General features: G+C 46.9%; 1 protein-coding gene across 1 annotated transcript; it reads right to left on the bottom strand.

The window, feature by feature from the left end:
* Positions 1-7,147: 7,147 nt before the first annotated feature.
* POMC (proopiomelanocortin) lies at positions 7,148-14,073 on the bottom strand. The gene is made up of 3 exons (XM_054981631.1): positions 14,029-14,073; positions 11,591-11,745; positions 7,148-8,223 (listed from the first exon to the last, which is right to left on the bottom strand). Exons 2-3 carry the CDS (start codon positions 11,720-11,722, stop codon positions 7,543-7,545), a joined length of 813 nt encoding a protein of 270 aa, XP_054837606.1. The 5' UTR covers positions 11,723-11,745; positions 14,029-14,073; the 3' UTR covers positions 7,148-7,542.
* Between the last annotated feature and the right edge of the window lie 11,993 nt (positions 14,074-26,066).

Raw genomic sequence — 26,066 nt, 5'->3', positions numbered from 1 at the left:
TGTTCAGATTGCATAGACCATTCCCAATCACCAGGATGGAGCTCAAACAAACACTGGCCATATATGAGAATAACATGGACCCAATGCACAAACATTTTGTGCTTGAATATATAAGGGGAGGGACTAGCTGTGGCTTGATGGTAGAGCGTAAGACTGCATGTAGAAGGTCCCAAGTTTGATCCCAGGCGTCTCCAGTTAAAAGGATCGGCTGAGTTAATCATACAAATTTTTTTCAAAAGATTCAGTCTCATTTCTTTAAAAAAAGGTTTAGGCGAATAGCTTCACTAGTTCCAGAATATACAGGTTGCTTCCTCAAGTGGAGAGCTAAATACTCCAGTTTGCAAATGCACAGAGCCTCCATTGGGGACAATTCCCTGCTCTTTCCTCTCCAACCAACCCTATCCCTTCCCCACCTCTAGGAGGCTCTGCTAGCTTTTTTAGTGGTAGTGTTTTAAATATAGTATTTTAGCTTATATAGTATTTAAAATTCTATTCATTTAGCACTATAGCAATATATTTACTATTGATCGTTTTTAAAAGCCATCACAAAGCCCATTCGTGGTGTTGTGGGGAGGGGGAATTGGTGGGCAGAAAATATGCCAGATGTGAGTGGGAAAATGCAGGAATCCATAACTTCCTCTCCATGCTTTCCACAAATCCAATTTCAGCACGATTATTTAGGAGAGATTGTACCAATGTATGCTTGGGAAAACCTATATTGGAGCTAGGGAAAACCCAGAAGGGGGCAGCAATGTTGTGCAAAAGCCCTACCCGCCTACCCACAACTGCTGTAATTTGAAAGGCACAGAGGAGCAAAAGCTCTGTACAGAAGGGGCCACAGTTGCTTCTTATAGCATCTCACTGGGGTTGATGGTCTTCTAGGACATCCCCTGGTCAAGGCTGCCAAGCATTCCTCTTCTAAAGAGCGTGCTAATCAGGCCTGAACATTCTGGTCTAGTGTAATTCCGAAGGAGAAAATAGAGAATGCTGCCTACAATTTTTTTAAAAATACCTTTTAAATATAACACAACAATTTATAAGATAACATAGTAATTCTCAGAACAAAATAATAAATGCAGCTGCACTACACAGTAATTGTGTGTGTCCAAGCTGAATCGGGTATACCTCATGTCTCAGCAACTGACCTAGTGCCTATGTCCTCACTTTTATAGTCGGGGGCAGTGGCCCTTTAACTTTCCCGGGACATTCCGGGTGGGACACAGCCCTGTCCAAAGGATGCTTGTCCACCCCTGAAGTCACTCTGGACCACAACAATCTTCCAGGAGACCAGTAGAAAAGTGCAGAAGTGCTACTGTAGATTGCAACAATTCTGCTGGCAAAACAAAACCTTGGACAACAGAGCTCCTGCATTCATGTTCCAAAGAACATTTGACTCAGAAGCAAGCAACACATAAGAACACACGTGGCAGTAGCAAGCTATGATCTGATTATTCAAAGCACCAGAAGGGACGTCAATCATGGCATCTTTGCAAGAGACACAACTGGGGATCATCTATTTATTTAAACTAGAGAACTGCAGCCAAAGGTCATGTTGATGTTTCAAAAGTAGTGTTTATTCATTACACTTGAGCCCTCTAAGAAGCACTGCACTGGTATATATTCTTCCTCTTCCCTTTTATCTTCATCTCAATCTTGTGAGGTAGAGAGCCTAAGGAATAGTGATTGGCCCAAAGTCACCTTGTAATTCCCTTGGTAAGATGGAAACTTGAATCCCGGACTCTCTCAAGCCCGAGCCTGGTCCAACCTGACAATCACACCCCATTGGCACACAACATGAAAGTCAGAACCACAAATGCTCTATCTCTTTTGGCCTTGCCCATAGACCCCTGGCCTCCAAAAACGGGCAGTTTTCACACGTTTTACCAGCTTTGCAAAATCACACAAAACTCCTGGAACAACGGTGTCTTCCGGGCATGATTTCTCATCATGACTCTGGTTTGTGGTGCGATTCGCGCCACAAACCAGAGTCATGATATGAAATCATACCAGGAAGACGCCATTGTTTCAGTTTTGTGCAATTTTGCGTGGCCAGTACGATGTGTGAAAATGGCCAATGCTTCTTTTTGCTCAGCCTCATGTGATAACTTTGCCAGCCCTTCTTTCCTTTTTTCTTGATTCTCCCATAGTGTGTTGCTGGCAGGGGTGCAAAATTGGTGTGGGGTTCTTCTCAAGAGCACTTCTCCCCACCCCTTCATACAGATCCGATGTTCCCATGTGTTCCACCTGACAAATTGTCTGCTCAGGGAGCCCACACATCAAGCACACACTGTTGCGGGCTGGTTGGTTATCTGCCTAAGCACTTAGATGACTACTAGCATTCTATGGGAGAAAAAGTGGCATGGCAGAGCTCGATATCTTTGAGATTTTGGAAGCTAAGCAGAGTCAGTACTTGAATAGGAGCCCACCAAGGAAGACTCTGCAGAGGAAGACAATGGCAAACCACCTTTGCTTCTCACTTGTCTCTGTTGGAAATACAATGTCTTGTGTACAGAGAAGGCAGAAGACACAGAACACCTGCAGGGGGCAGCAGGTCTGACAGTTAGATAGCAGGACAAGATCTTTCTTTCCTCCTCTCTTCTGTCCTTCGTGCCTGTCTCCAGATTGGTATTCTTAGGCTACTTCCTGTTTCTTCCCAGAAGTCCCTCCTCCGTGTTTACTAAGGTAGTATCTATTCTGTTTCTCAAAGTTGTAGTGCCTGAATAAACTCTTAATCAGACTCAAGATCATTCCTAAGATATACCAGAGCCTACAGTCTTGACTGGAGTTGCCATAACTCTGTTGCAACTTGATGGCACTTTACACACACACAGCGTTCTATGAATCTAACTGTGATGCTTTATAAAAACAATGTGGAGGAGCAGCAAATATCTGTGCTACTGCAGTATTTAATGATTAATTTCTTAAAAGTGCTGGAGCTTAGTTTTGTCTTAACTAATCAACATCCACTGTGAAAGCCTTGGTCTCTACTAGCTGTGTAGGAATGGGCTGCGCTTGGGAGGAAAATGTACTTTGCAGATGCTTTATTTATATGTTCTGGAGGACAAGTCAGGGTGAACACTTGCCCAGTGAAGAGCTAGCTTCTGTTGAAAATGAGGGCATCTCTCTGAAGCAGAGCCTTAACACATCTACAGTTTGTCTCTTCATCCAGATTTTAATTCATTTTGTTTCACAAGTGGGAGCTCTCCCTAAGACTGGGACCCTATGACTAATATGCTAACGGTCTCCTAATGATAATACGAAACTTGCACATCTGTATTTGTACATCGTTCACTATTGGAGGATTGGAAAGTAGCAAATGCAATGTCAGTTTTTAAAAAAAGGATTTGGGAAATGGGCAGCCCAATCCTAAGAAGGGCAGAGAAAGTGAAGAGGAACCGAACTAAGGCTTGCGACCGCGCATCTAGCCCGTACGCCCGCGTAAGTGGCCCTCCGCCCGCGCTGGGACGCGGCGCTGGCCCGCCGGCGGGCCAGCACCGGTGCAAGCCACAGGCGCCCGGGCGGCGGCGCAGGAGTGGCGTAGAGCCCTACGCCGACGCAGGGGGGGGCGGGGAGCAAGGCGGGGTCGGAGTTAGTCCGCTCCCTAAGCTCCTCCAGAAGCGGGAACGCCCACAGCGGCGCAAAAAAGCTACGCCACGGAAAAAGAAGGCGTAGCCCATAGGCGTCCATGGAACGGCGAAAAATCAGCCCCCTCTCTGAGCGCCCCGCCCCGCCCCTATGGCCCGAAGGAGCATAGGATGAGAACTATCCCAGGGACCAATCAGCGTGCGCGCCCGGCGTGGACGAGCCCCCCTCTCTGCACCCAATCACCTGCGACCGCGCCCTACAAAACATCCGGCCAGCGCCGCCCAAACCCCCAGGTAAGTGAGCACTCGGCCGGAGGCTCTGCCCGTCTGCTGAGTGGCATTGCCCCTTTGAAAACCGAAACGGGCTGAGGGCATTCACGTTGGCAGGCGCAGAATGCACTCGGGGGACTTTGCAAAAAACTGGGGGAACTTCACATAAAGGGGAAGAGGTGCAAATGTCTGCCTAACTCTCTTTCTACCGTGATAGAAAGAATGACTCAACAGCTAACTGGACTCATGCATGCTAGTTGCTTCTAACTAAGCACAAACAAACTAACCCTTCCGTGGCAGAAGGGAATGACACTTTGCAAATTAACTGCATGCTCTCCCGTTTCCTTGCAGGTGCCCTGACTCTGGCGCTCCCACCTGGTGATGACCGACGGAGCGCTGACAGGTGAGGAGGAGGTGGGGGGGGGCATTCCGCAGATTAGTGCAAACCGCCCATTCACCTGAACCCACCCGCTCACTTGCCACTTTGGGTGAGGCCCAGCAGGGGTGGGGGACAACCATGGCCGCCCCTGGCTGCCTCAGAGGCAGGCGCCTCGAAAACCACATGTGGCCAGGTGTTTGTTGTGACCAGCTCATTCCCTCCCATAAAGGTAAAGGCTTCCCAAGGCTGAGTGCATCCTCGCCAGACCGTCAGGCATCAGCTGCTTCCCTCGACCATGTGCAACCCCCCCCCGGATGGCAGAGTGTGGGGCTTGCCTTGCCAGTGGAACGAGGCAAAGCCCACACGTGTCTTTTTCCCCCACAGGCACGTCCAGGGCATGGCTGCTCCCCCGCGCCCCGCCCTCCCCAAACATCTCTGACAGACGGTTGGCTGCAGCGCAGGAAGCACCGTCGCGCCGCGGCCTGCATCCCAGCCCCGCCCCTCCGAGCGGGAAGGAGGGCTGTGTGGAATGCTCCGGCTCCCTCGCCAGCCTAAACGCAAGCCCGCTCTTTCCAGTGCAATAAAACGAGATGTACAACAACTGTCTTCTGTGTCTGCGAGTCTGACTTCGTCCTCCGCCCCTCCCCCAACACTCCTGTCACATCTCCCCACCTGCACATTGCCACAAATGTATCCGACACACCCCGTCTTGCCTCCCCGCCCCCTCCCTCCCTCCTCCTCCCCTGTATTTGACCAGTGTCTGTACCACCCATCTGCCGAAGAGAACTTGATTCTCAGAAGCCTATGCCACAATAACATTGGATAGTTGTAAAGGTGCTACGGGACCCTTTTTGAATTCGCTACCACAGGCTAACACGGCTAACCCCCCTGTATCTATGGCCAGGTAGAGGGTTGGGGCGGGGCATGTGAGCGGGGAGGGGGATCAATCCCCGGTGGGGAGAGTAGCTGGCACCCGATAAGCCAGGGAGAGGGTGCTGCGAGCTGCCGCTGCAAGGGGGCGGGAGATGGCAGGGGAAACGGTCCGCTCGCGGGAACCCTAGCCCCCACCAATGGAGAATCCAGGGTGGTGGCAGGCGGATGCCATATCCCGGGCAGGAGGTCTCGCGCGCCTGGGGAGGGTCGCCCCCATCACAGCCGCAGCCCCAGCAACACAGTCCCATGAGCGGCCGCCTCCCAGAGTGGGTCCAGCCCCTCGGGCGTCTGCAGCAGCCCCATTGGTCATTCCAACACCTTCCACCCCAGGGCGTCCTGCCTCGCATCCAATCCCGTGGAGCAGTTGCCAGCCTCCCACGCCAACAGGCCATGGTTGTTGGGAGGGGTGGGGTGTGCCTCTCGAGTCCGTGCCGAAGCCCTGCTCAGGCGGCTCGTCGCCATCCTCGACCCTCCGGCCCCACCCGCTGCAGCAGCTCCACCCGCCCCAGAGGCACCCCTCCCTCGGGCCCAGTTGCGTGCGAGAGGCCGGGCCCGTGGACGGCCAAGGGGGTCCGGCCGCCGGCCTCGCCGGTGACCGCCGCTGCCGCCTTGGGGGTGGGGTGGGGTGTTTTGCTGCACAGGCGGCTCTCCTACACGCCTCCCCTTCCTCACGTCTGCTGGGGGAGGTGGGATGATATAATAATAAAGGCTGATTTCTGTGCAATGGGTGTCTGTGTTCTTTGCCTTGGGATGGGGACGAGGGGGCAGGCCCGCTGTGTCTGCCTCTTGGTGGCGGCCTCAGGCCAGCCCTCCCCTTTGGCGCCACTTGGGGGCTGTCCCCTGCTGCCAGAGACTGGCTGCTGCCCTGGATTCCTCATGGCAGGGCGCCTGCCAGTCCCATGCCAACCTCTCTGGACGCGGCCGCCACGGACTTGGTGCTACATTGGGCAAACGGGGGAAAGGCTTCTCAGACTACGCCCACCCCTCTCCTTCCCGACTGCGAGCCCCGCCCGACACATGAGCCGAGGCAGTCTGCCGGCATGGGCGCAGTTTGCCTGCTGCTCTGGGGCCTGGCCGGGATCGCGTGCTGCCCATAGGCTGCGCCTTTCCTGGCCCCTCCCCCTGACGCTTGTCAGGAACAGCGCCCTTTGGCTGCGCCTGGCGGCGGCCGTGCATCAGACCCGCCCACAACACTTTCTGGTTCTCCAAAATTGCATCTCTGCGCCGCTGCGGGCGCCGCTGCGGCCACACTTTGCTGGCACAGGATCTGGCCCGGCGGCGCCGCCACACCACCAGTGCAGCCGCGTCGGCGTTGGGGCCGGCCATAGGATTGCGCTGTAAGACTGGCTAGCCTAACATCTTTTGCAGGTAGACTAGAGGGAACTAAAAGAGCAAGTTATACTCAGGATGAACCAGTATGCACTCTGTAAAGGCCAGTCCTGCCTCAACCAGCCTTCTGGAGTTCTCTTTCAGTGTTAACAAGCACATGGACAAGGGTAATCTGGGAAACATTATTTTCTTGGACTTTTGATAAAGTGCCTCCAGAAAGGCTCCTGAGTCAAATTTGCAGTTATCATATATGAAGATGAACCCTTCTGAGGGTGAGTTACAGCCCGGTTGGTTACAGCCCAGAAACAAGTGCTATATAATTTGTTCACAAATGATTTAGGATTGTGGCACAGCAGAGAAGCAGCCATGCTTGCAGATGTTACCACTTACTCCTGATGGTAAAAACCAAGGTAGATTATGAAGAGTTTCAAGGAGATGTCTTCATACCGGGTGAGTGGACACCAACCTGGTTCAGTGTAAGAAAATCTAAAGTGACTTGCATTGGGTCAAAAATATCTAGTGATAGTCTCTGGCTAAGATACTCGGTTAGATGAACCCTTTGGTTTTATCCAGCAGGTTTCTTATACTCTTATATTCTTAAAATATATGATTGCAGAACATCACGTGTAACCAAAGATACCTCAGAGACCAGTTTAGCTTGCAAAAGATGTATTATTGTAATTATCATCATTATTATTATTTTATATCTTTTATCCTTTCATTTACAGTATTGTACATCTGGTTTAAAATATGAAAATACTCTGCCCTTCTGAAAGATAGCTATTCCCTTCACTCGCTTTCCCACTTTGTTACACATACACAATGGATGTAAGCTTAACTTTCATTGCATACCTCCCCCTCCCTCCCCAAGTTATTTGTACATTCAGAACCAGAATGAAGTGTTCCCTAAGCAACGAGCTCCTTAATTATTATTAACAACGAGTTAGAATAAATGATCATCATTAACGGTATCTAAATGAAACGCGTGCCAAAGAAATCTACCCAGGGTCCCTCCCGTGCTTTCGGTCATCATAACCCCCTTCATTCTTATTGGTCTTTCTTGTAGGCGGTTTTGATGATGGCATTCTTAAAAAGAGTCACTAGGGGTGTATGGCTGCGTTCTGAAGTCATAAAGCCACCGTAGCGTTTGTCCTTAGGCGGGGTGTTCCACCGGAAGTGACGCATCTTGTATGAAGTGCCATCTTTCTTGACTTCTTCTGGCAGGTCGTCCTCCTCTTCAGACATCACGGCTTCAGAGTTCTTCTTTTCTTCATGGGAGTCAAATTCAGGGTAGTCCATTTCCATGGAAAGTTCTCGTCTGAACTCTTGGGGATAGCTCTCTGAGGATTCTTCCTCCACTCCATTTGGGTAGACCCTCACAGGTCGCCTCTTCCGGCCCACAGGCTTCCCCCATCTGAAATGCTCCATGGCGTATGATCGCTTGCTTTCTTGTCTTTCCAGGTCTTGTCTTTCCAGGTCATTGTCTCCTCTCCAGTTGCTCTGGGCTTGCAAAGGAAATGGAAAGAAGTCTAGGGTGGGATCTTTGGAGAGTTCCTCTCTCTTATGACCTAAGTCACCACCGCTGCTGTTGCTTTTGCCAAACTTGTTCCAGCGGAAATGGCTCATGACATACTTCCTGATATTCTCAGACAGAGGCTGCATGTGGCCGTTGCCAGGATATACTGGTGACTCGGCTGAGAGATCCAGTCTGCAGGCCTTGATACACTCCTGCATTAGGAAAAAGGGCAGGGTAGGGAGGGGTTACAAAGAGACATTCAGGAATCACTGCCCTCAAAGCAACTGGAGCTGTCAACTCCAGACAGCTCTTCCTCATGCCTCAGTATTCAGAATTCTCAGTTGGAGGTTTACTATTAAGGTAAACTTTCCCAAAGAACTCAGTTCATCTACAAACTCTGCACGGCCTCATCTCATTTACAGATAAATAAAGGGCCTAAACTATCAGGCACTGAGAGACCCATCACTCTAGTCCTGTTTCTTTGCAATTTAGAGCCACAGTAGTATAAAGTTGGGTGATTTCTATGATACACCCTCTGTTCATAATGGACACAAGGCCAAATATTGCCTTATGTGAATTGACAGTGCACACACGCCCCAGAATTGTCACCAAATATACTGGAATGTGTCAAAAACAGTGGTTAGAAAAGCCATTGTAGGTTAGTAGTACAGCACCTGCTTACTCACTCGCATGCCCGGTTAAAAGATTTCAGGTAGCAAGTGTTTGGAAAGACTTTTCTTTGAGGCCCTGGAGAGCTGCTCCTAGTCAGAGTAGACATTACTAGGCTTCTGACTAGCAGACTTACCCTGCATAAGGCAACTACATATGTTCAGGTTTATTGAATTCAATTAAAGGAAAAAGAGTCTCCCACCTGAATGGCAGGTGTTTGGAAAATAAAATAAACTATTTAAGCCTCTCATTTCCCTACCTCCAGCTCCCATATCCCAAGGAACTGAGGAGTGGGAGAAAATGGCCTCAGCATAGTCCCCTTGTCAATATAGTCAATATAGTAAAGAGACTGTAGGAGCTAAGGGATATAGCAGCATCATATCCTCCCCAAACTCTGCTCTCCGCAGGCATTACCCCTCAATCCCTCAAGCCTCCAACATTTGCTGAGGCTGTTTTGGGAACCCTAACAGCAACTATCAGTAGTGTAGAATACCATCACCAACTATCACATATTGTCTTATGTAAAATATTTAATTCAGATATTATTGAGAGTCAATATAGATAGCAAACAGAGTGGTGATACCCAACATGGGACCCTTGGGCACTAAGGTATCAACCAATGTGTTTCCTGAAACCTATGTATTTGAGCTTTGGGAATAAAATCTAAAAGGTCTTGAATGGAACACATTAAAAAATGGATTCTCTGGTCACTCTCTAACAGCTGACTGGCTAGCAAGGTGCTGAGCTCCTGTCTGGCCTGTGCATCACAGCCGTGAACCCTCAGACTTTTGTTATGTCTCTGAGCTAAGCAGAAATTCTTTGTGGCTATGCAAGGACCAAACCCTCCCCTTTCTTTGGCTAATGGAACCAAACAGCGCCTCTATCCCTAAGCAAAGAGCCAATCCTGTCTCCCACTGACAGCCACTTTGTGATTGGCTCAATTCCCCATGAATCACATTTTGTGATGGTACCCTCTACTCTTAACATTTCAAAAGGACCTGTAGACCCAAAAAGGTTTGGGAACTCTGAAACGGAGAATTTTTTCCCCCATCTGGAAAACATTTGTCATTAAAATTAACCAAGGAGATTCTGAAGGATCAAATGGATTGCAACTTTCATTTTATGCTCAGGCATTCTGCTCATCCTCAAAGGCATTATTATTTCCTTTGCCCTGAGCCTGGTAGGTGCTGGCTCTCAGCCTTCATTAGGAATGCTTCCTCCCTCCCATGCCACCTGAGGGCTTTTAAAAAGAAAAACAGGCATTGCTAGATTGCAGTAACATTATAATGATCTGTTGCTATGATCTATTAGTTTTCACTGGAAATTAAGAGAAATAAGTTGATTGTGGCAAAATATTATTATGCTGACTGACTATTTTTAAAAAGAGTCAGTCAGCACAGGGAAGGGAACATATTACAGACAGTTAAACCAGTCACAAATTGTATAAGTCAGACATAAATAAACACAGTATTTAAAAAAAATTCTATTATTCATTCTGTATTACTATTCATCTATCCTATTGTTCATCTAAATCAGTGGTTGTCAAAGTAGGAAGTACCGCCTCCTGGTGGGTGGGTCAGTGGGATTCCCTAGGGGCACTAAGAGGCAAGGGGTTAGTAGGGGGTGCTGGAGGTGGGTCCCTCTGCATGCATTGTTTGCTTGTTTACAATTGACCAGACTAGAGCCTAGAGCAAAACACCTTCCTTGCTTAAAGTTTCTGCCTCTGCATGGTTCTGAAATCTGGTGGAAATGCCACAAATTTTTAGTAAACACGCCACCAGAGGTCTAGTCAGACCAGTAGACCATGTTTTGAGAAACATCATTGTGTGTGTTTTTGTCCCTTTGACATTTTTCAAGTTTTTGGTATCAAGTTTGTCAATTTCTTTGAATTAATTACATTTAAAGAATTTAATTGGATTTTAAATAAATATGCAGTAAATTGTTACTGTTTTGCATTTTATTGTTATTACCTTCCTTAGCGGGTTGTGCAAACCCGCTGTTCTGAATAATGCTTTATATAGGGGAGAATAGGGGGCACTGGGGATGTGTTTATGAAACCAAGGGGGCAGTGGCTCAAAAATGTTTAGAAACCACTGATCTAAATAGTCCTTAGTGACATTAATGGCTACAGATCTGTGAGGACTGGGAGCATTTTGGCTCATGGAGAGTTTGCCGGAGGGGGGGGGGAGACTACCAACGCAAATGTGTTTGGAAAGTTTTTGAGTAATTTGGTGTAAATCAAACAAACTGGAGGATTGGTTCAAGTCAAGTCTGATCAGCACAGCCAAACAAGGGAAGTTTAAATACATTTGGCATGAGATTCATGGTATCCCTAGCGCTAGTGATTTCTGCCAGAAATTAAACTTTGCTGCCGAGTCTCAGTCTGTCTACACATTACCATGTACTTAGGGATGCTCGAGTGAACCTTATTTCACGTGTCCCCCCTCCAACTTTCCATGCACTCGCTCGCACAGGCACACTTCAATTTGCTCCGTGTGAATACATTCACATGTTCTATATTAGTTCCTCCCCAACTGCTAAAAGTATCCTAGTTTCCCCCATTCATTGAAATGCAGATCTTGACACTTTCTCACACCTTAAAGAAATACAAACTGGCAAGTACTTGTTGTCGCAGGAAAAACAGAGCAGAAGTGGTGTTTTGCCCTCCGGAATCACTTGCAGATGCAGTCACACAAAGGGAGCTCCGTGAAAGCGGCATTCACATGCGTAGAGCAAGAACAGCCTGATCTGAGGGCTACACATGCAATCCTGTACTTGAGTGTCTCCAGGTACTTAGTAATGTGTAGAGAGACTGTCAGGATCAAGCTACTAGTCAATGAAACTTTATCAAGAGAGAGAGAGAGAGAGTTGGAACCTTCCAAGATTGGTCCCAATGAAGAGTCCACTTACCAAAATCCCAGCTTCTGTGTCCATATCCCTACAGCGATCACTCTCCAAGCAATGGCTGTGATCTCCTCCCACTGAGTGGAAGAGCAGAACTCCCAAAATGGCCCAAAGACTGCTCCACTGAGGATTCAGCATCTTTAGGAGGAAGTGCAGCAAGTCTGAGGAAATGGAAAGATGGTAGCCTTGAGCACAAAGAAGTAGAAACCTGATGAAGCCCCGTGGCTACGAAGCTATACATTTCTGATTAGAATCATCCATTCTGGTGGCTTTGATTTTATTTATTAGAGTTTTCTCCCACCATTTGTCCAAGGAACTTAGTCTGTTTCTCTTAATTCCTTACCAGTGGCCAAGAAGTATGAGAGCTAGAGGGGTGTAGAGGTTAGAGAGCTGGACCAAGGTCTGGGAGACCCAAGCTGGAATACCCATTCTGACAGGGAAGCTTTGCTAGGTGACCTTGGGCCAGTCACACATTCTCAGCCTAACCTACCTCACAGCGGGTTGTTGTAAGGATAAAATGGAGAAGGGAAGAATGTTGTGAGCCACTTTGGGCCCCCTTTAGGGAGAAAAGTGGTAGAAAATAAGTAAATACTTTTTCCATTTACCTCAGGACAATGAAGCAGGGGAAAGGTTAAATTCCATACCCCAGCTTCACAGCTCCCATCAAATTCAGATTAATCCCCCCCCCAACTTTAAAGGCAAAATGAAATGGTCTGGATCCAGCAGCAATTTCCACAGGCAGAGGGCATTTTCATCAGCATTGTGGGACTTTCTCACCTCCCCACCCCACAAAGCCTGAAATGCTCCTTGCAAAGCTACATGAATAGCATGTGGGGAGAGTTGGAAGTCTGTAGTGGAAGTGGGGATTGGTAACAATCGCCCTCCCATCAGTAGTGGAAATCTACTGCTGGATCAAACCCCATGAGATGCGATCACTGGTTTTCTTGAATCTCATGTAGTTTGGCGTTCAGATTTCCCTACTGAAATTCATCCACTGCAAAATGATGTTGCATTTCAGTTTTGATATCTAGAAGGGATTTCCCTGTGTTTTCTCTTGGCAATGCTGTTATCTCCCCACCCCACACTGCAATTGCATCCTCTTTCTGCTCCGGACTAGACCCTGCTAAAGAGCCATTATCTCACATGGGTGTCAGGGCCACTCTCTTTCTTCAACTCAAACAGGCATCAGTGCAGAAGTTCAGTTTCCACCAGCTACGATTAAAAGTTTCATTTTAAAAGCAAGCCCCTTGCCAGAGCTTCCTACATTTGGAAATTTAAATCTGAAGTAGGCAGGAGGAGCTGTTCTAATACCAAGGTAGGTAAAAAAGGTAAAGGTAGTCCCCTGTGCAAGCACTGAGTCATTACTGACCCATGGGGGGACGTCGCATCACGACATTTTCTTGGCAGACTTTTGTTATAGGGTGCTTTGCCCCAGTCATCTACACTTTACCCCCAGGAAACTGGGTACTCATTTTACCGACCTTGCAAGGATGGAAGGCTGAGTCAACCTTGAGCCTGAACCCAGCTTCCGGCAGGATCGAACTCAGTTCCTGAGTAGAGCTTGGGCTGCAGTACTGCCACTCTGTGCCACAGGGCTCTTCCTAATACCAAAGGACAGGGGAGATTTATTTCTTGTTGGCTATGGAATTGCTTAGAGGCATCAAAAGGGAAATTCAAAGCTTTGCATTCCTTAATTCCAGATTAATGAAACCACAGGAACCACTGCTTTAGATTTTGCATTCACAACAGCAAATATGGATTAGGATAATACGTCGAATAGCCAGCAGGGGAAGGTAAAGTTTGATGTTTTAAATAAGTATTTAAATAAGCACCCTGAATGTGAGTACAAAAAGTGGTTAAGTAACATGGGGTACAATCCATCCATTGCGTTCCCTTTCGCATCAATGGGGAGTGGGCAGGAGGCCCAGAGAGATGGTGCCCCTCCAAGAAACCTCTCTAAGTAGTACAAAGCTGGAATAGGGGGGTGCTTCTTTGGGCCATGAGGTCCAGGTCCTTGCCCTGAGTCCACATCCATCTAAAGCATCTCACTGTCATGAGGTCTTCCAAGAAACACCTTCTTCAGCTTTCCCCCTCTACCGATTGACTCCCCTTGTAGTGCTCTGTGTCCTCATGAATAAAGAGACAGCCTTCTTCTACTCCTGCCACATTTAAGGATGCTTCTACACTGATTGCGCAATCCTACAAAGAGTCACTCCGTTCCATGCCCATAGAGATCAGTGGGCTTACACTGGAGTAACTCTGAGCAGTACGGCATTGCTAGTTTGCATCCACCTTAATCTCCCCCCTTAAGGGTGAAATGTAAAGGAATGTAGTGGGGGGAGGGTGAGGGGGGAAATTAACCTGGCAAGGAAGGAAGGCTTAGAGAATGTTAGAGATCAAAACTGCAATGGAAGAGCAAGAGAGAGACAGCCTTTCTTTCTTACCTGTTGCCGTAATGTGTGGTCTGTAGAGTTCTCTCTCTCTTTCTCCCTGTCAGCGTCTGCAAGCCTTGAGCTGCCGTCCCGCCTCCTTTTATACCACACGCATGGCTTTCAAACTAAAGCAGCCTTCCGGACAGACCTTTTGAAGTAATCATGAAAAGGAGGGGGGGAGGATGTCCAGAAAGGTTTCAGGTGTACACAAAAAAGGAGAGATTAGCAACTTCTTGCTCAAAGTGGACTAGTTGCCAGACCTGGCAATTGAGGTGGGGTGTGGGGGGGATTAGCGCATCTGTGTCAAGAGGCCTGGCCAAGGAAAAACTCTCTTAAACTGCTCCAACAGATCAGGAAATTACAAGGGATTTTTAATTAGGAACCTAACACCCATTAGCAAAGAAAAGGCACATCAATTTGTTTTGGTGTATTCGGTTTCCCTGAGCTTCATGTTGTGCGCTGATGTTCGTCACCATCTGATTTTGTTCCCCAATTATATGAGGTGATTTTCTTTCTTCACTGGGGGGAGAAAGAAAACTCCTGCAGTGGAGGTCGATCTGGTAACACCTAAGTCACATCAGGATGAAAATGAATTTGACTGGCATGCTGCCTGGTACTCTTCTGTCCTGATTCCTAAAGGCTTCTGTGGGGGCACCAGGCCTTTCAGAATTTTCAAAGGCATCCCTAATTTGAGCCCAGCATTTTAAGCTATTCCTCTCACAAATACCCTGATATTCACCAGGCATTCCTGTTCTCCTGGGTACGGTTGTAACTACACGTAATGTCTGCCAGAGCTATTGTGGGGGCCACCAAATTCAAGATACTAATGGTTTCCCTTCACCCAACCTCCCAATGTGTTTTAAGATGAAGAAGCAGGCATGGGAGAGCCTAGTTTAGAGGAAAGGATAACCCTGTCCCCAGCACTGGTGCCAGCTCAAAGGTGAGTGCCTTCAGCACCCTTAATGCAATTCTATTTTCCCTAGAGGATGTTCCCTTATTCTTCCCCATCATGCCAGTCCTGGAGGCTCTTGATTAAGCAAGGCACTTGTTGGAGTTTAAGAAGTAAGGAAAGCAGTTCAATGAGATACCAAAGAGATCCGTGGTTGGATTTCCCACTTTATCAAAAAGTTTAAAGTATTTTTTGGGAACCAAATGGTACCTGTACATTCCCTCTGTGGTCCAAATTGTCATTTCAAAGACACAGTTCAAATCAAGAAAATAGGATTTTTAAAAACATTATGCCTCATTTTTCCTCCAAAGAAGCTTACAGCATTGTTCTCCTTCATTTTATTCAAAACACAACAACCCTGTGAGGTAGGTTAGGTGAGAAAGAGAGAGTGACTGGCCCAACATCACCTGGCACACTTCCATGGCAGAGTGGAGATTTGAATCTGGATGTCCCTGATTCCAGCCCAACACTCTAACCATTATACATACTGTCCCACTTTGTTCTGCTTCCTAGGTCCAATTCTCCAGTCCAGGAGTCCCAGTCACCCAGTGTCTCATTTAGCTTTTCCCAAATGACCAAACTGCACGTTTCACTGAAGATCTGCGCTTACAGAGACCCCCCCCCCCACTCACACACACACAGGTAATTAAGCTGCTTTTGTGTTTCCTGTGCCTCTTCCAAAAATCCAGGCAGCGGATTTCTCTCTCCAAGCCATTCACAAAGCTGACCCAGGCACTCACCTTTGAGCTGGCACCAGTGCTGGGGAAAGGGTTATCCTTTCCTCTAAACTAGGCTCTCCCATGCCTGCTTCTTCATCTTAAAACACATTGGGAGGTTGGGTGAGATATTTCCTCAGTAAGATATAGCTCAGTCTGCAGTCCCGTGGAAGAAAGCTGCCACCCTCACCTTTGAAGACTGTGGGCTGGATCCAGCCAGCTTTCCCACTGGAGAAAAGGGAAGAGCACCAGAAAGGCTATGCTGGGGATCATGGCATTTGAATGAACAACAAGCATGCATAAAAGGGGCTGGAGTAAAGAGGGGAATTAGGTGGGAGTGAATGAAAAAGTTGGCTGGATCCAACTCAGTCTCTCTCTCTCTGCCTCCCTTTCTCTCACACATTCAAATTCTCTGACAGACCCACTCAGTCTCCTGTTTCTTACTTTATCCTGCCCTTCTTCCAAGGAGCTCAGGACAGGGCTCACGCCATGACTCAATCAGTCACACATCCCCCATTTTAGCTTCATAACACCCCTGTAAGGTAGGTTTGAGCTGAGAGCAACTAGGAAAATCAACCAGTTTGCTCCGTGGCAGAGTAGATTTCAACCTGGTTTGTCCCCCAAACTCTCTGTTTTGTCTCTGTGAGGAAGGTTTGGACAGCAAAACACAGATGCGTGTTTACAGTCTACAACCAGGTAGCTAGAAATTAAATCAAGCTAGGGTTGCCCACCTCCAGGTGGTGACTGGAGTGCTCTTGGAAATACAACTGATTTCCAAGCCACAGAGACCAGTTCCCCTGAAGAAAATGGCTGCATTATACACCACTGAAGCCCCTTCCCTCCCCAAACCCCTCCCGCCCTAGAGTCCATCCCTAAATCTCCAGGAATTTCCCAACCCAGAGCTGGCAACCCTAAATCAACCTGGCACAGATTGAAGTCTTATGGCCAGTTTAATTTATTACACTTTATCTGTTGGGTTATCTCATAGGGGTTTTTTGCAATAAGAATTGAGGAGTTTGATCGAGCTTAAGCAAAGGACTTTTAGACAGATTGCAATGGGAAAGAATCCAACATGGGCTTATCAAGGAGGCTGGAAAGTGTTCAAGGGTGGCCAGCTTGTGCCCAGTGTAGTCACCCCCAAGCCTAAGGGATAAGGGACACTTCAGATCCACACACACACACCCCAAAAAAGATCTCAGATGGTGATCTCATGCTTTGTCCTGAATGATGATTTCTGCACAGAGGCGCCTGGCTTTGACGGCATCCCTGGGGGAGTTCACGCCAGGGGCAATGTCTGTAACAACATTAGGTGCTTACAATTTTAGAGGCCCAAATTATCCCAAGAAATTCTTTCCCTTGACAGAGAGGCCATTCAAACATTTCTATGAGTCCAATCAGAGGCTAAAACCTGCCCACGAATCTTCCCCTTGAAAGGCTCCTCCATCAACATCGAACCGCTCAGCAGCCAAAATTGATACTGTCAATCAGGTTAGCCAGGTCAAAGTGCCCCATTCCGGAGCAGATGTGGAGCCTGCAGGAGGAGATGCAGTAACTCCCCCACCCCCAGCCGTTCAGAGTTCCCCAGTCATGGTCCCATCAGTTTTGCAGATGGGGAGAGGCACTCCATAATGCACCCCCCCTTCCATGCATATGCACAATTGTCTCTTTATCTGAAAGGGATGAAATGTATACTAAAGCTGAAGATGGCAGTTGTGTATATCAGGACTCACAGTGAATGCATATACAATCCATGTACAGTTGGCTTGCCAACTATGGGTTGGGAAATTCCTGGAGATTTGGGGGTGGATCCTGGGAGGGGTATGGTTTGGGGTGTGTAGGGACCTCAGCGGGTTATAATGCCATACGGTCCATCTTCAGAAGCTGCCCATTTCTTCCAAGGAACTGATCTCTACTCTGGAGATCAGTTGTAATTCCAGGAGATCTCCAGGCCCCACCTGGAGGTTGGCAGCCCTAGTATACAGTGCACGTTTGCTTTTGCTTTACACAGGCGTGGAGTGATTCTCATGTCACATTCAATGCATGCCCAGCTGAACATGATTTAAACCCCACATTTATCCAGGTGGGCCCCAGTTTCCTTTGTAAAGTGAACGTGCTGGCTCTTTTTGTTGGCATATAAAGGAAGGATGAATGTGCATGCACTGTAACGTGTCAACAGAGGGACGACTAGGATCGTGTGCAATGCATTCTCCCCAAATGCGCTGGTCAAATAGAATGGTAGCAACAGGCTTCTGTTGGCGCTGGATTCCAGCCTCATGGGGGGTGCCTGGCTGCTCTCCGCTCAGACTCTTGTAGGGTTCCCAATCTGCAGGTGGGAGCTTGGAGTTTTCCCAGAATTACAGCTGATCACCAGACTACAGAGATTGTTTCCCTGGAGGAAATAGCTTCTGAGGATGGACTCTACGGCGTCACATCTCTATTGAACTCCCTTCCTTCCTCCAATGATAACCTCCTAAGGCATTGCCCAAAATCTGTGAGAATTTCCCCAAAGCCTAACCCAGTGTTTTCATCCCAACCTTTTTTTCCCATAGAGAACCGTTAAATTATTTTTTTCAAAGCCCAAGGAACCCATACCTATGAAAATGTCTACAGGCCAGAAGAAGTTGGAGGCAGAGAGTGCAATTCAATTTGTTTATGAGGAACTTCTCTCTCTCTCTCTCTCTCTCTCTCTCTCTCTCTCTCTCTCTCTTTCTCACACACACACATACTGTCAGCTTACATTGTAAGAAAAAAGCGAAGCATTTTTTCTTTTTTTTCCCCAAGTACCAAAATATCAACTCAAAATAAAGTTCATATTCAAAGTCAACATAACATTGACTTTCAGTGTGATATCTGAGCTAGTTTCTTTTTGCACAAATGCTGAATTCTTGGCCAATTTATCACAGAACCTCTGACCATGTCCTGCAGAACACCAGTGTTCCAAGGAACCCTGGTCAGGAAACACTGGCTTAACCACTGATGATCAGGGCTACCAATCCCCCAGTCAGGGCGGGAGATCCCTGGCTCCCAGCCTCTGCCTCCTGCCGCCACTCAACTGGCCAGCGGGGGAAGGGGGGGAAGTCGCCAAGGAATGAGCCTGGGTCCCAGGCCAGGGCACAGTGGACACGCTCTCCAAAGGCACAATGACATCACTTCCAGGGGTGAAGTCGTCATGCCCAGTATTGGGCATGCTCTCACCCTTCACAGAGGCCAAAACTGGCCTCTGAAAAGAGCAGGAACATGCCCACCACTGGGCGCAATGACATCACTGGGAAGTGACATCATTGCACTGCATTGGAAGCATGTGCACGAGGAAACTCAAAAGGTGAGTGCTGGGTCTCCCCCGCTGTCCTGCCAGGAGGGCAAGGGGACGTGGCAACTCTACTGATGATACACAAGTAGCAAAGGGGACAAGAGAGCCTTTCTGTGATGTTGCTTCATTGCATGGGGGGGGCACAACTAAGAAGACCCTACTTCACACATTGATGGGAACCATTCCCTTACAGTAGTGTTTCTCTGAATGGGGTCCAGGGGACACCCTGAGGATCCATGCAGGTATTCCAGGGGATCCACAATTCCTTTGCATGGGCAGAAAGAACGTCCCACATGTTTCCTGATAATGGAGCCCATTAAACTCTCAGAATGGAGACCTAGAGGAAGAGGGCAGATTCAGCTTCCCCGTCTTTCATACAGCTGCTACCAGCTGCAGTCATCTGCTTCCAGATCACATGGGAGCACTGGTCAGGAAATGCACAGACTGGTTGCCTGGATCTAATAGCTAGAAACTCTAATTGCCTGGGTGCTACCAAAGGAGGTACAGTCACTTCAGGTCAGGTTTGCCAGCTTTCCTCTAGGGCAGGTCCTGCCCCCAGCTCTTGTTGCCTGTTGCCACTCAGGTGGGCAGCAGGAGGAAATGCCAGGCAAAATGGAAGGGGATTGGAATCCTGAACATGATGACATTGTTTTCAGCACAATCCAGAAGTGTTGTCATTATGCTTGGTGATACTCTCCAGCATGATGCTGTAGCATTCGACCAAAACTCTGTGGTTAAACCGTAGAGTTTGGGGCAAATGCTAGAGCGACACACCTGGTGTAATGATGTCACTTCTGGGTCATCTCAGAAGTGATGTCATTGTACCACAATGATCTCACCGACCCCACGTGCGCGGATGTCCCTGCCTCCCCAATTTTCTGGCAGATACCAGGCCATGCCTGGCAACCCTGTTTCATCTATAAAATTGAACTGGTGCTCATTCTATTTTCTACCAACCACTCTGTCTCTGTAGACAGCAGTGGTCAATGTTTTCAACCAAATACTGGAATACACATGTTTTGTATGACACCTTCCTGGCTCTTTCCCCATTTTTATGCACTCTACTTGGGGCTCTCCTTGAAGAGTGTTTGGGAGCTGCAGCTAGTGCAGAATGTTGCAGCTAGCAGGGGCCAGCTACTGGGAGCATGTGACCCTGATATTACAGCAATTAAACTGGCTACCAATCACCCCGCCCCACCTGAGCGCAATTCAGGGTGCTGGTATTCATAGCTTGGGACCAGGGTATCTGAAGGACTCTCTTCTCCCATATGTTCCTGCCTGGGAATTGAGATAGCAGTGAGAGGCCCTCCTAACTGTCCCATCAGCTAAAGAAGCACAACTGGTGGGTACGTGAGAGAGGGCCTTTTTGGTGGTAGCTCCAAGATTATGCAACAGCATCTCCGGGGAGATGAGCTTGACCCTCTCACTGCTGATCTTCAGGAGGCAGCTGAAGACATTTTGATTTAGGATTGCTTTTAATTAACTTTGTTTCTATGTTCAATGGCAGTTCTAAACTGCGTTTTTAAATTTTGCCTTTATTCATTTTATGATTATTTTATTCATATTTCAGCCGCCTTCAGGTTCTGAAGGGTAAAAAGTGGCTAATGAATGTTTTTAAAAAGTAATTAAATATGTGGCTAAGCTCATATCAAACCCATCTCTCCCCAGTCCACTACATTACACTGGATTTGAAACACAAGATGTGTGTGTGTTTCAAATCAGAGAAGAGCACTCAAAACCATTGCAGAATAGTCCTTTTTTTTAATGTTTCCTGTCTGTTTTGCATGCCTTTATTTATTTACACTGACCCAGATGAAAATTGCAAGAAGTTGTGTCCCTGGAATATGAATATACAGTGCAGCCATATACTTAAAGACCATCGCTCTCCTCTGCCTGGAAGCAGCTCTTCAGGACCCCAAGCTGAGGAAGGTCTTTCCTTCTGCTCCCTGGATCTTTTAACTGGAGTTGCCAGGGACAGACCGCAGGGCCTTCGGCATGCAAAGCATCGGTTCTATTGTTGATCCAAGGCTGCAACTTTGGAGGGCTTTCTCCATCTCTGGTGATGCAGCTGCAGCAGCTTTCGTTTGCCATATTTATACCCAGCTTTTTCAACATACACTCAACCCCCATGAGATATTTATTTATTTTACTTACTTCATTTATGCTCCACCTTTCTCCCCAATGGGGATCCAAAGGGGCTTATATAGTTCCCCTTGCCTCCGTTTTATCCTCATGACAACCCGGTAAGGAAGTTTAGGCTGAGAGTGTGTAACTGGGCCAAGGCCACCCAGCGAACTTCCGTGGCAGAGTGGAGATATGAACCTGGGTCTCCCAGATCCAAGTTCATCACTCTAGTTACTACCGCAACAATCTATAGAAATCAACGAACATAGTCTCCCAAAACAGATTGGTTAACTTCCAAGTTTTAACTTAAAGAATGTTTGCTTTCCTCCATAATACCTGCGAGGAGGGAACCAGGTGCACATCCCCTGGAGTTAGGACATTCCAGAGATGTTTCTCTCCACTCCTCTCCTCATTTCCCTTCCCCTTTCGACCTACTGAAGTCTGACACTGTTGCTTAGGAAGGAGAGCATTGGCTGCAGCTTTAGCTCCTGTGTGTGAGCAAAGGCCACGCAGGTGTTGCAGGGGGAGGTGGGGATTTCTCAACCATGTCATTGCTGGCCTTTTGGAGAAAGGCAGGCACTAAGTTGAAGGACCACACACCTAGGTGTGAATGAGCCCAGCACAGAGATGTGAATTTGACAGCTACATTCAAAGCCAGCAGGGCAGAAGATGGGCGGGGAGCCACTGCCACCGCTTATCAGCAGGAAAAAAACAAGAAAGGAAACCCGAACAAGCCATTGGCGTGTCAATACCAAGCCTTGCTGGCAGATTGATTAATCGCCAACATTTGTCAGAAAGGGAATTCAAACCTGTGTAAATGCATTTGATCACATCCTTCCCTCTGGCTTCCTTGCATCTTTCATTCTTCATTTCTCTGTTTGTTGTTCCTCTTGCCTCTCCCCCTTCTACACTGTTAAAATAGTTTCAGGCGGGTAGCCATGTTGGTCTGTAGTAGAAGAGCAAGATTCGGGTCCAGTAGCACCTCAGAGACCAACTAGGTTTCCAGGGTGTTAAGCTTTCAAGACTGAGAGCACTCTGGAACGCTCACGCCCTGGAAATCTAGTTGGTCTCTAAGGTGCTATCTTGACCTGAATCTTACGCCACTGTTAAAATGGTTATGTGATTCCTGATCAGCTGTCCAGGAATCACATAGCCCTCAAGAAATTTTTGTTTCCTAAAGTCTAAAAGTTGTGACAGTTCCCTTGAAATTTGAAGTATTTTTCCAGGGCTCTTAATTATCGTCATGTCATATTGGTATCTATGATGGATATTATTTTCAGGGTAAAAACTAAAACACCCTATGGCAAAAGTTTGTGCTGCATTATTAATTGCAACTAAATACTGTTCTTTTTACTGTTTTGTATTTATCAAAACAAACAAATTGCCCAAGTGAAACACTTTTTTTCTTTTTTTGCCACAACCCTAAATCATGTTACATTTTTGCCTGTCAAATTAGTTAGTGACTCTGAAGCAGATTGATCTTTTTTACTTTGAGTTCCTTCGCTCACTTTCTAGAGTCATTTAGAATAACAGTAGCTGGAACACAAACTGTCTAGGATGTGTTATTATTATCACTTTATTTATAGTCTGCCTCTGAGTCTCAAGACTGATAGAAAGTCATGTAGCTCAAGGCAAATTCCCCTCTTTTATTCCCACAACAACCTTGTGAGGTAGAACACTCTGAGAGAGTGTGACAGGCCCAAGGTCACTCAGTGAACTTCCTTGCTGAAGATAGATTCAAACCTTGGTCTCTCAGGTCTTAGTCCAGCACTAATTTGTGGCTCTCACAGTGGTATGACTAGCATGCTATGGGTTGATCAGCAGAGATGGAATCCACTCTGCACATGCTCAGATGTGCTGATCTTTATACTTAATCTGTATGTTTCAGACCTGAGTTCTGGTCACTGGGTCTGACTTTTATTAGGTTTACCTCTCATCATCCAGCAGATTCCCATGCAACTGGTTTTGATTATCTGATATGTGAATACATCAGTTGGCTTATCCATTCTTCTTTGTTTTTCAACAGTTTTGTTCCATTAAGCCTCCACTCACTGAGATCTCCAGCAAAGTGAGCTGCGGCAGGCATGTTTAAGGTCAACAGGACCTTGTTTCTGAAAGACGTGGAATGCTAAGAGACCTGCTTCATCTATATTCTTCTCAAGCCTACTCAGAAGATTGCTGGAATTAAAACGGCCAGTTGAGTTGCTTGTTTGTTTGGTCTGTAGTTCACAAAAGATTTTTTTTTTAAATCAATGTGTTTTTGTTTGAAGAAAGAAAGAAAGAAAGAAAGAAAGAAAGAAAGAAAGAAAGAAAGAAAGAAAGAAAGAAAGAAAGAAAGAAAGAAAGAAAGAAAGAAAGAAAGAAGAAGAAAGAAACCATGTAGTGTTAAAAAGAGCATCCCTGGCAGATTTGTCTTCTGGCAGCAGTTTTTGTTTTTTAGGGCAATAAAAACAGCTTCCTGTCAAAACTGGTTTCTGCAGGGTGAATGTTTCTATTGCGCTGACCGTCAAAACCAGCAACCTGTCAGTTTTGGTTACCAGTGACATATTTTGATGCTAGCTGGTTTGCTCTGCTACTGATCCTGTTGTTCTGTCCCATCAGGAACACACAAGAAACCAGGCCTCTGACCAGGCACAGCATTGTTGGAAGGGGGGAGGATGGGTAGGGCTTCAGAAGGCACCAGCTATACTGTCAGACTTGTTGCCATATAGTTTCTCTCCTCCAAATCCTGCAGCCAAAGACACAATGCCTCCAAGCACCTACAGACTGCATGAGGGTCCCGGATGCCTTCTGTCAAGGAACTAGTATAATACTAAGATATTCTTGTGGCTGTGCCATTTCTGTTGCACGTTCTGTCAGGCTCCTACCATCTTCCTCCTCAAGTTGCCATTTGTGAGAAACAGGCTATTTCTGTTGCACAGCCCGTCTGAAACAGCTTCTTGCCATCTTCCTCCTCAGGCGGCCGTTTCTGAGCTATCTAAAAGACAGAAACACCTGATAGTTTGGGCTAACAGAGATATGTTCTGATAGCCAGTTGTTTCTACTACTTTGGTGGGTTAGGTCCCATCAGGAACATGCAAGAAACGAGACCTCTGTGCATGCACACATAATGGTGGGAGAAAGGATTTCTTGGGCTTCGGATCGCAACTAACATTTTTACCTGCACTTTGCTGCTGTGGTGTGCGGTTGCCAACTCCCTTTCCTAGGTAGGCTCTTGCACTAATGCAAACTGCTTTGCTATTGGTGGTTTGGCTCTCAAGGCTGTTCCTTTCATGGGCATGAAGTGACAGGGACTGCGCTCCTTGTAATGTTGCTGTCTGTCCATGGTACTCATAAAGGCACAGGTGCCATACTGCAATAAGAGAATTGGCATCTCCGCTCCTCTGACTTGTTGTATCTAACGTTCCATCACTTTCTCAGTTCAATAAAAGTCTGGCTTGTTTCCCATCTGTATACCCTCCATTTGAGTAGGGCTGGGTAGAGAGGAATCGTTCCTTGTCTCTTCCGTGTTAGTACCCTTAGCTACCTTGAGCATGGAACATGCTGTGAGATGAGTTCTTGAACAATGCGGCTGAAAGGAAAATGATGTAAACAGAATCCAATTAACTTAGAGAGGTGAATCTTAATGGGGTGTTAGAGTCTAAAGAATTTGTTTTAACAAAAGACAGCACAAACTACATTATGAATTTTCTCCTTTATTTTTATACAATCAGTTTGGATTCTGGGAAATGCCTACCACCGCAGTCCACAACAAATGATTTTTGTAATGTTTTGCAGCCATTTCTGCATCTCTCATTGTGTGCATTCATCAGCAATGGACAGGTGGGAAAGGGGGAGAAGTTAGATAGCCTTTGCAAACTGATGCTGATCATTGCAAGTTTGCAAAATTATCCCACAAACTAAAGCATCCCTGCTTTAGTAACTCTATGGCACTAGAAACCAAATGCATGGTATTAACCAATGCATATCCTAAGTGAATCAAATGATGGAAAGCTAAGAACTGGAAACACAAACATATATGTAGAAATTTGCCATAAATTCTTCCTGCTAGTTTGCACACGGCTATGCCAATCATACACATCTTTCTATATGGTACATTGTTATAGCCAGAAAGCACTAAAATAATAAAGTTCAGAGTTAAGATTGCAGCCTTCTGGGTATCCCACAGTTAATAGTATATGTTCATTCATTCTTCCTGCTCATAGTGGCAGTGAAAGTACTCCTGGATCCTTTGCACATGTCCTGGGGAAACAAACACCACTTTCTTTCTTAAAAGGCTGGCAAATGCACTCTGCACATGCTCAGAGGCCATTTGTCTTTAGGTGCAGAACTAGGGAGAAAGAGATGGCAGCGGCTCTATTTTGAGAACATTGCTGATGTTGGTAAGAAGGGTGTAGCCTTTTATATCCCAAGTCATCCTTTTCTTAACATACACACATACACACACCTGGTTTTACGCACGCTTAGAGGTTTTGTTTCCTGCATGTTCGTAATGGTACCCAAAAAATCTCCAAAAGCTGCAGAAACAACAGGCGATCGGAACACAGCGTTGGTAGCCAAAACTGCCAGATGTTTGTTTCTTTCAGACAACTCAGAAAGTGCAAACTGTGGAGGAAGATTCTGACAGGCTGTGCAACTGAAACCACCTGCTCATTAGAAAGCACAACCTGTGGAAGGGGGTCGTTTTTAGAATAAAATGGAGAGAAGGAAGTGGGGGGGAGAAGAATGAGAGAGATCTACTTTTGGTCTCCACTGGGAAGAAGGGCAGGGTGTAAATAAATACATTCCGGAGGCATTGGAAAACACACACAGAGTGGAGTGCTGAATCTGGAATGGAGTGGGCACAAACTGCCTCTGTCCTACTCTCCAGCAACACTTTTTTGCACCCTGTGGTTGGCTCAGCTCTTGCCACACCATCTGCCAGTCAATCCAGTTTGTGGCTTGGCGGGTG

Source organism: Eublepharis macularius, chromosome 1 (genome assembly GCF_028583425.1).
Source record: "Eublepharis macularius isolate TG4126 chromosome 1, MPM_Emac_v1.0, whole genome shotgun sequence".
NCBI lineage: Eukaryota > Metazoa > Chordata > Lepidosauria > Squamata > Eublepharidae > Eublepharis > Eublepharis macularius.
This window is presented reverse-complemented; position numbering and strand designations above follow the sequence as displayed.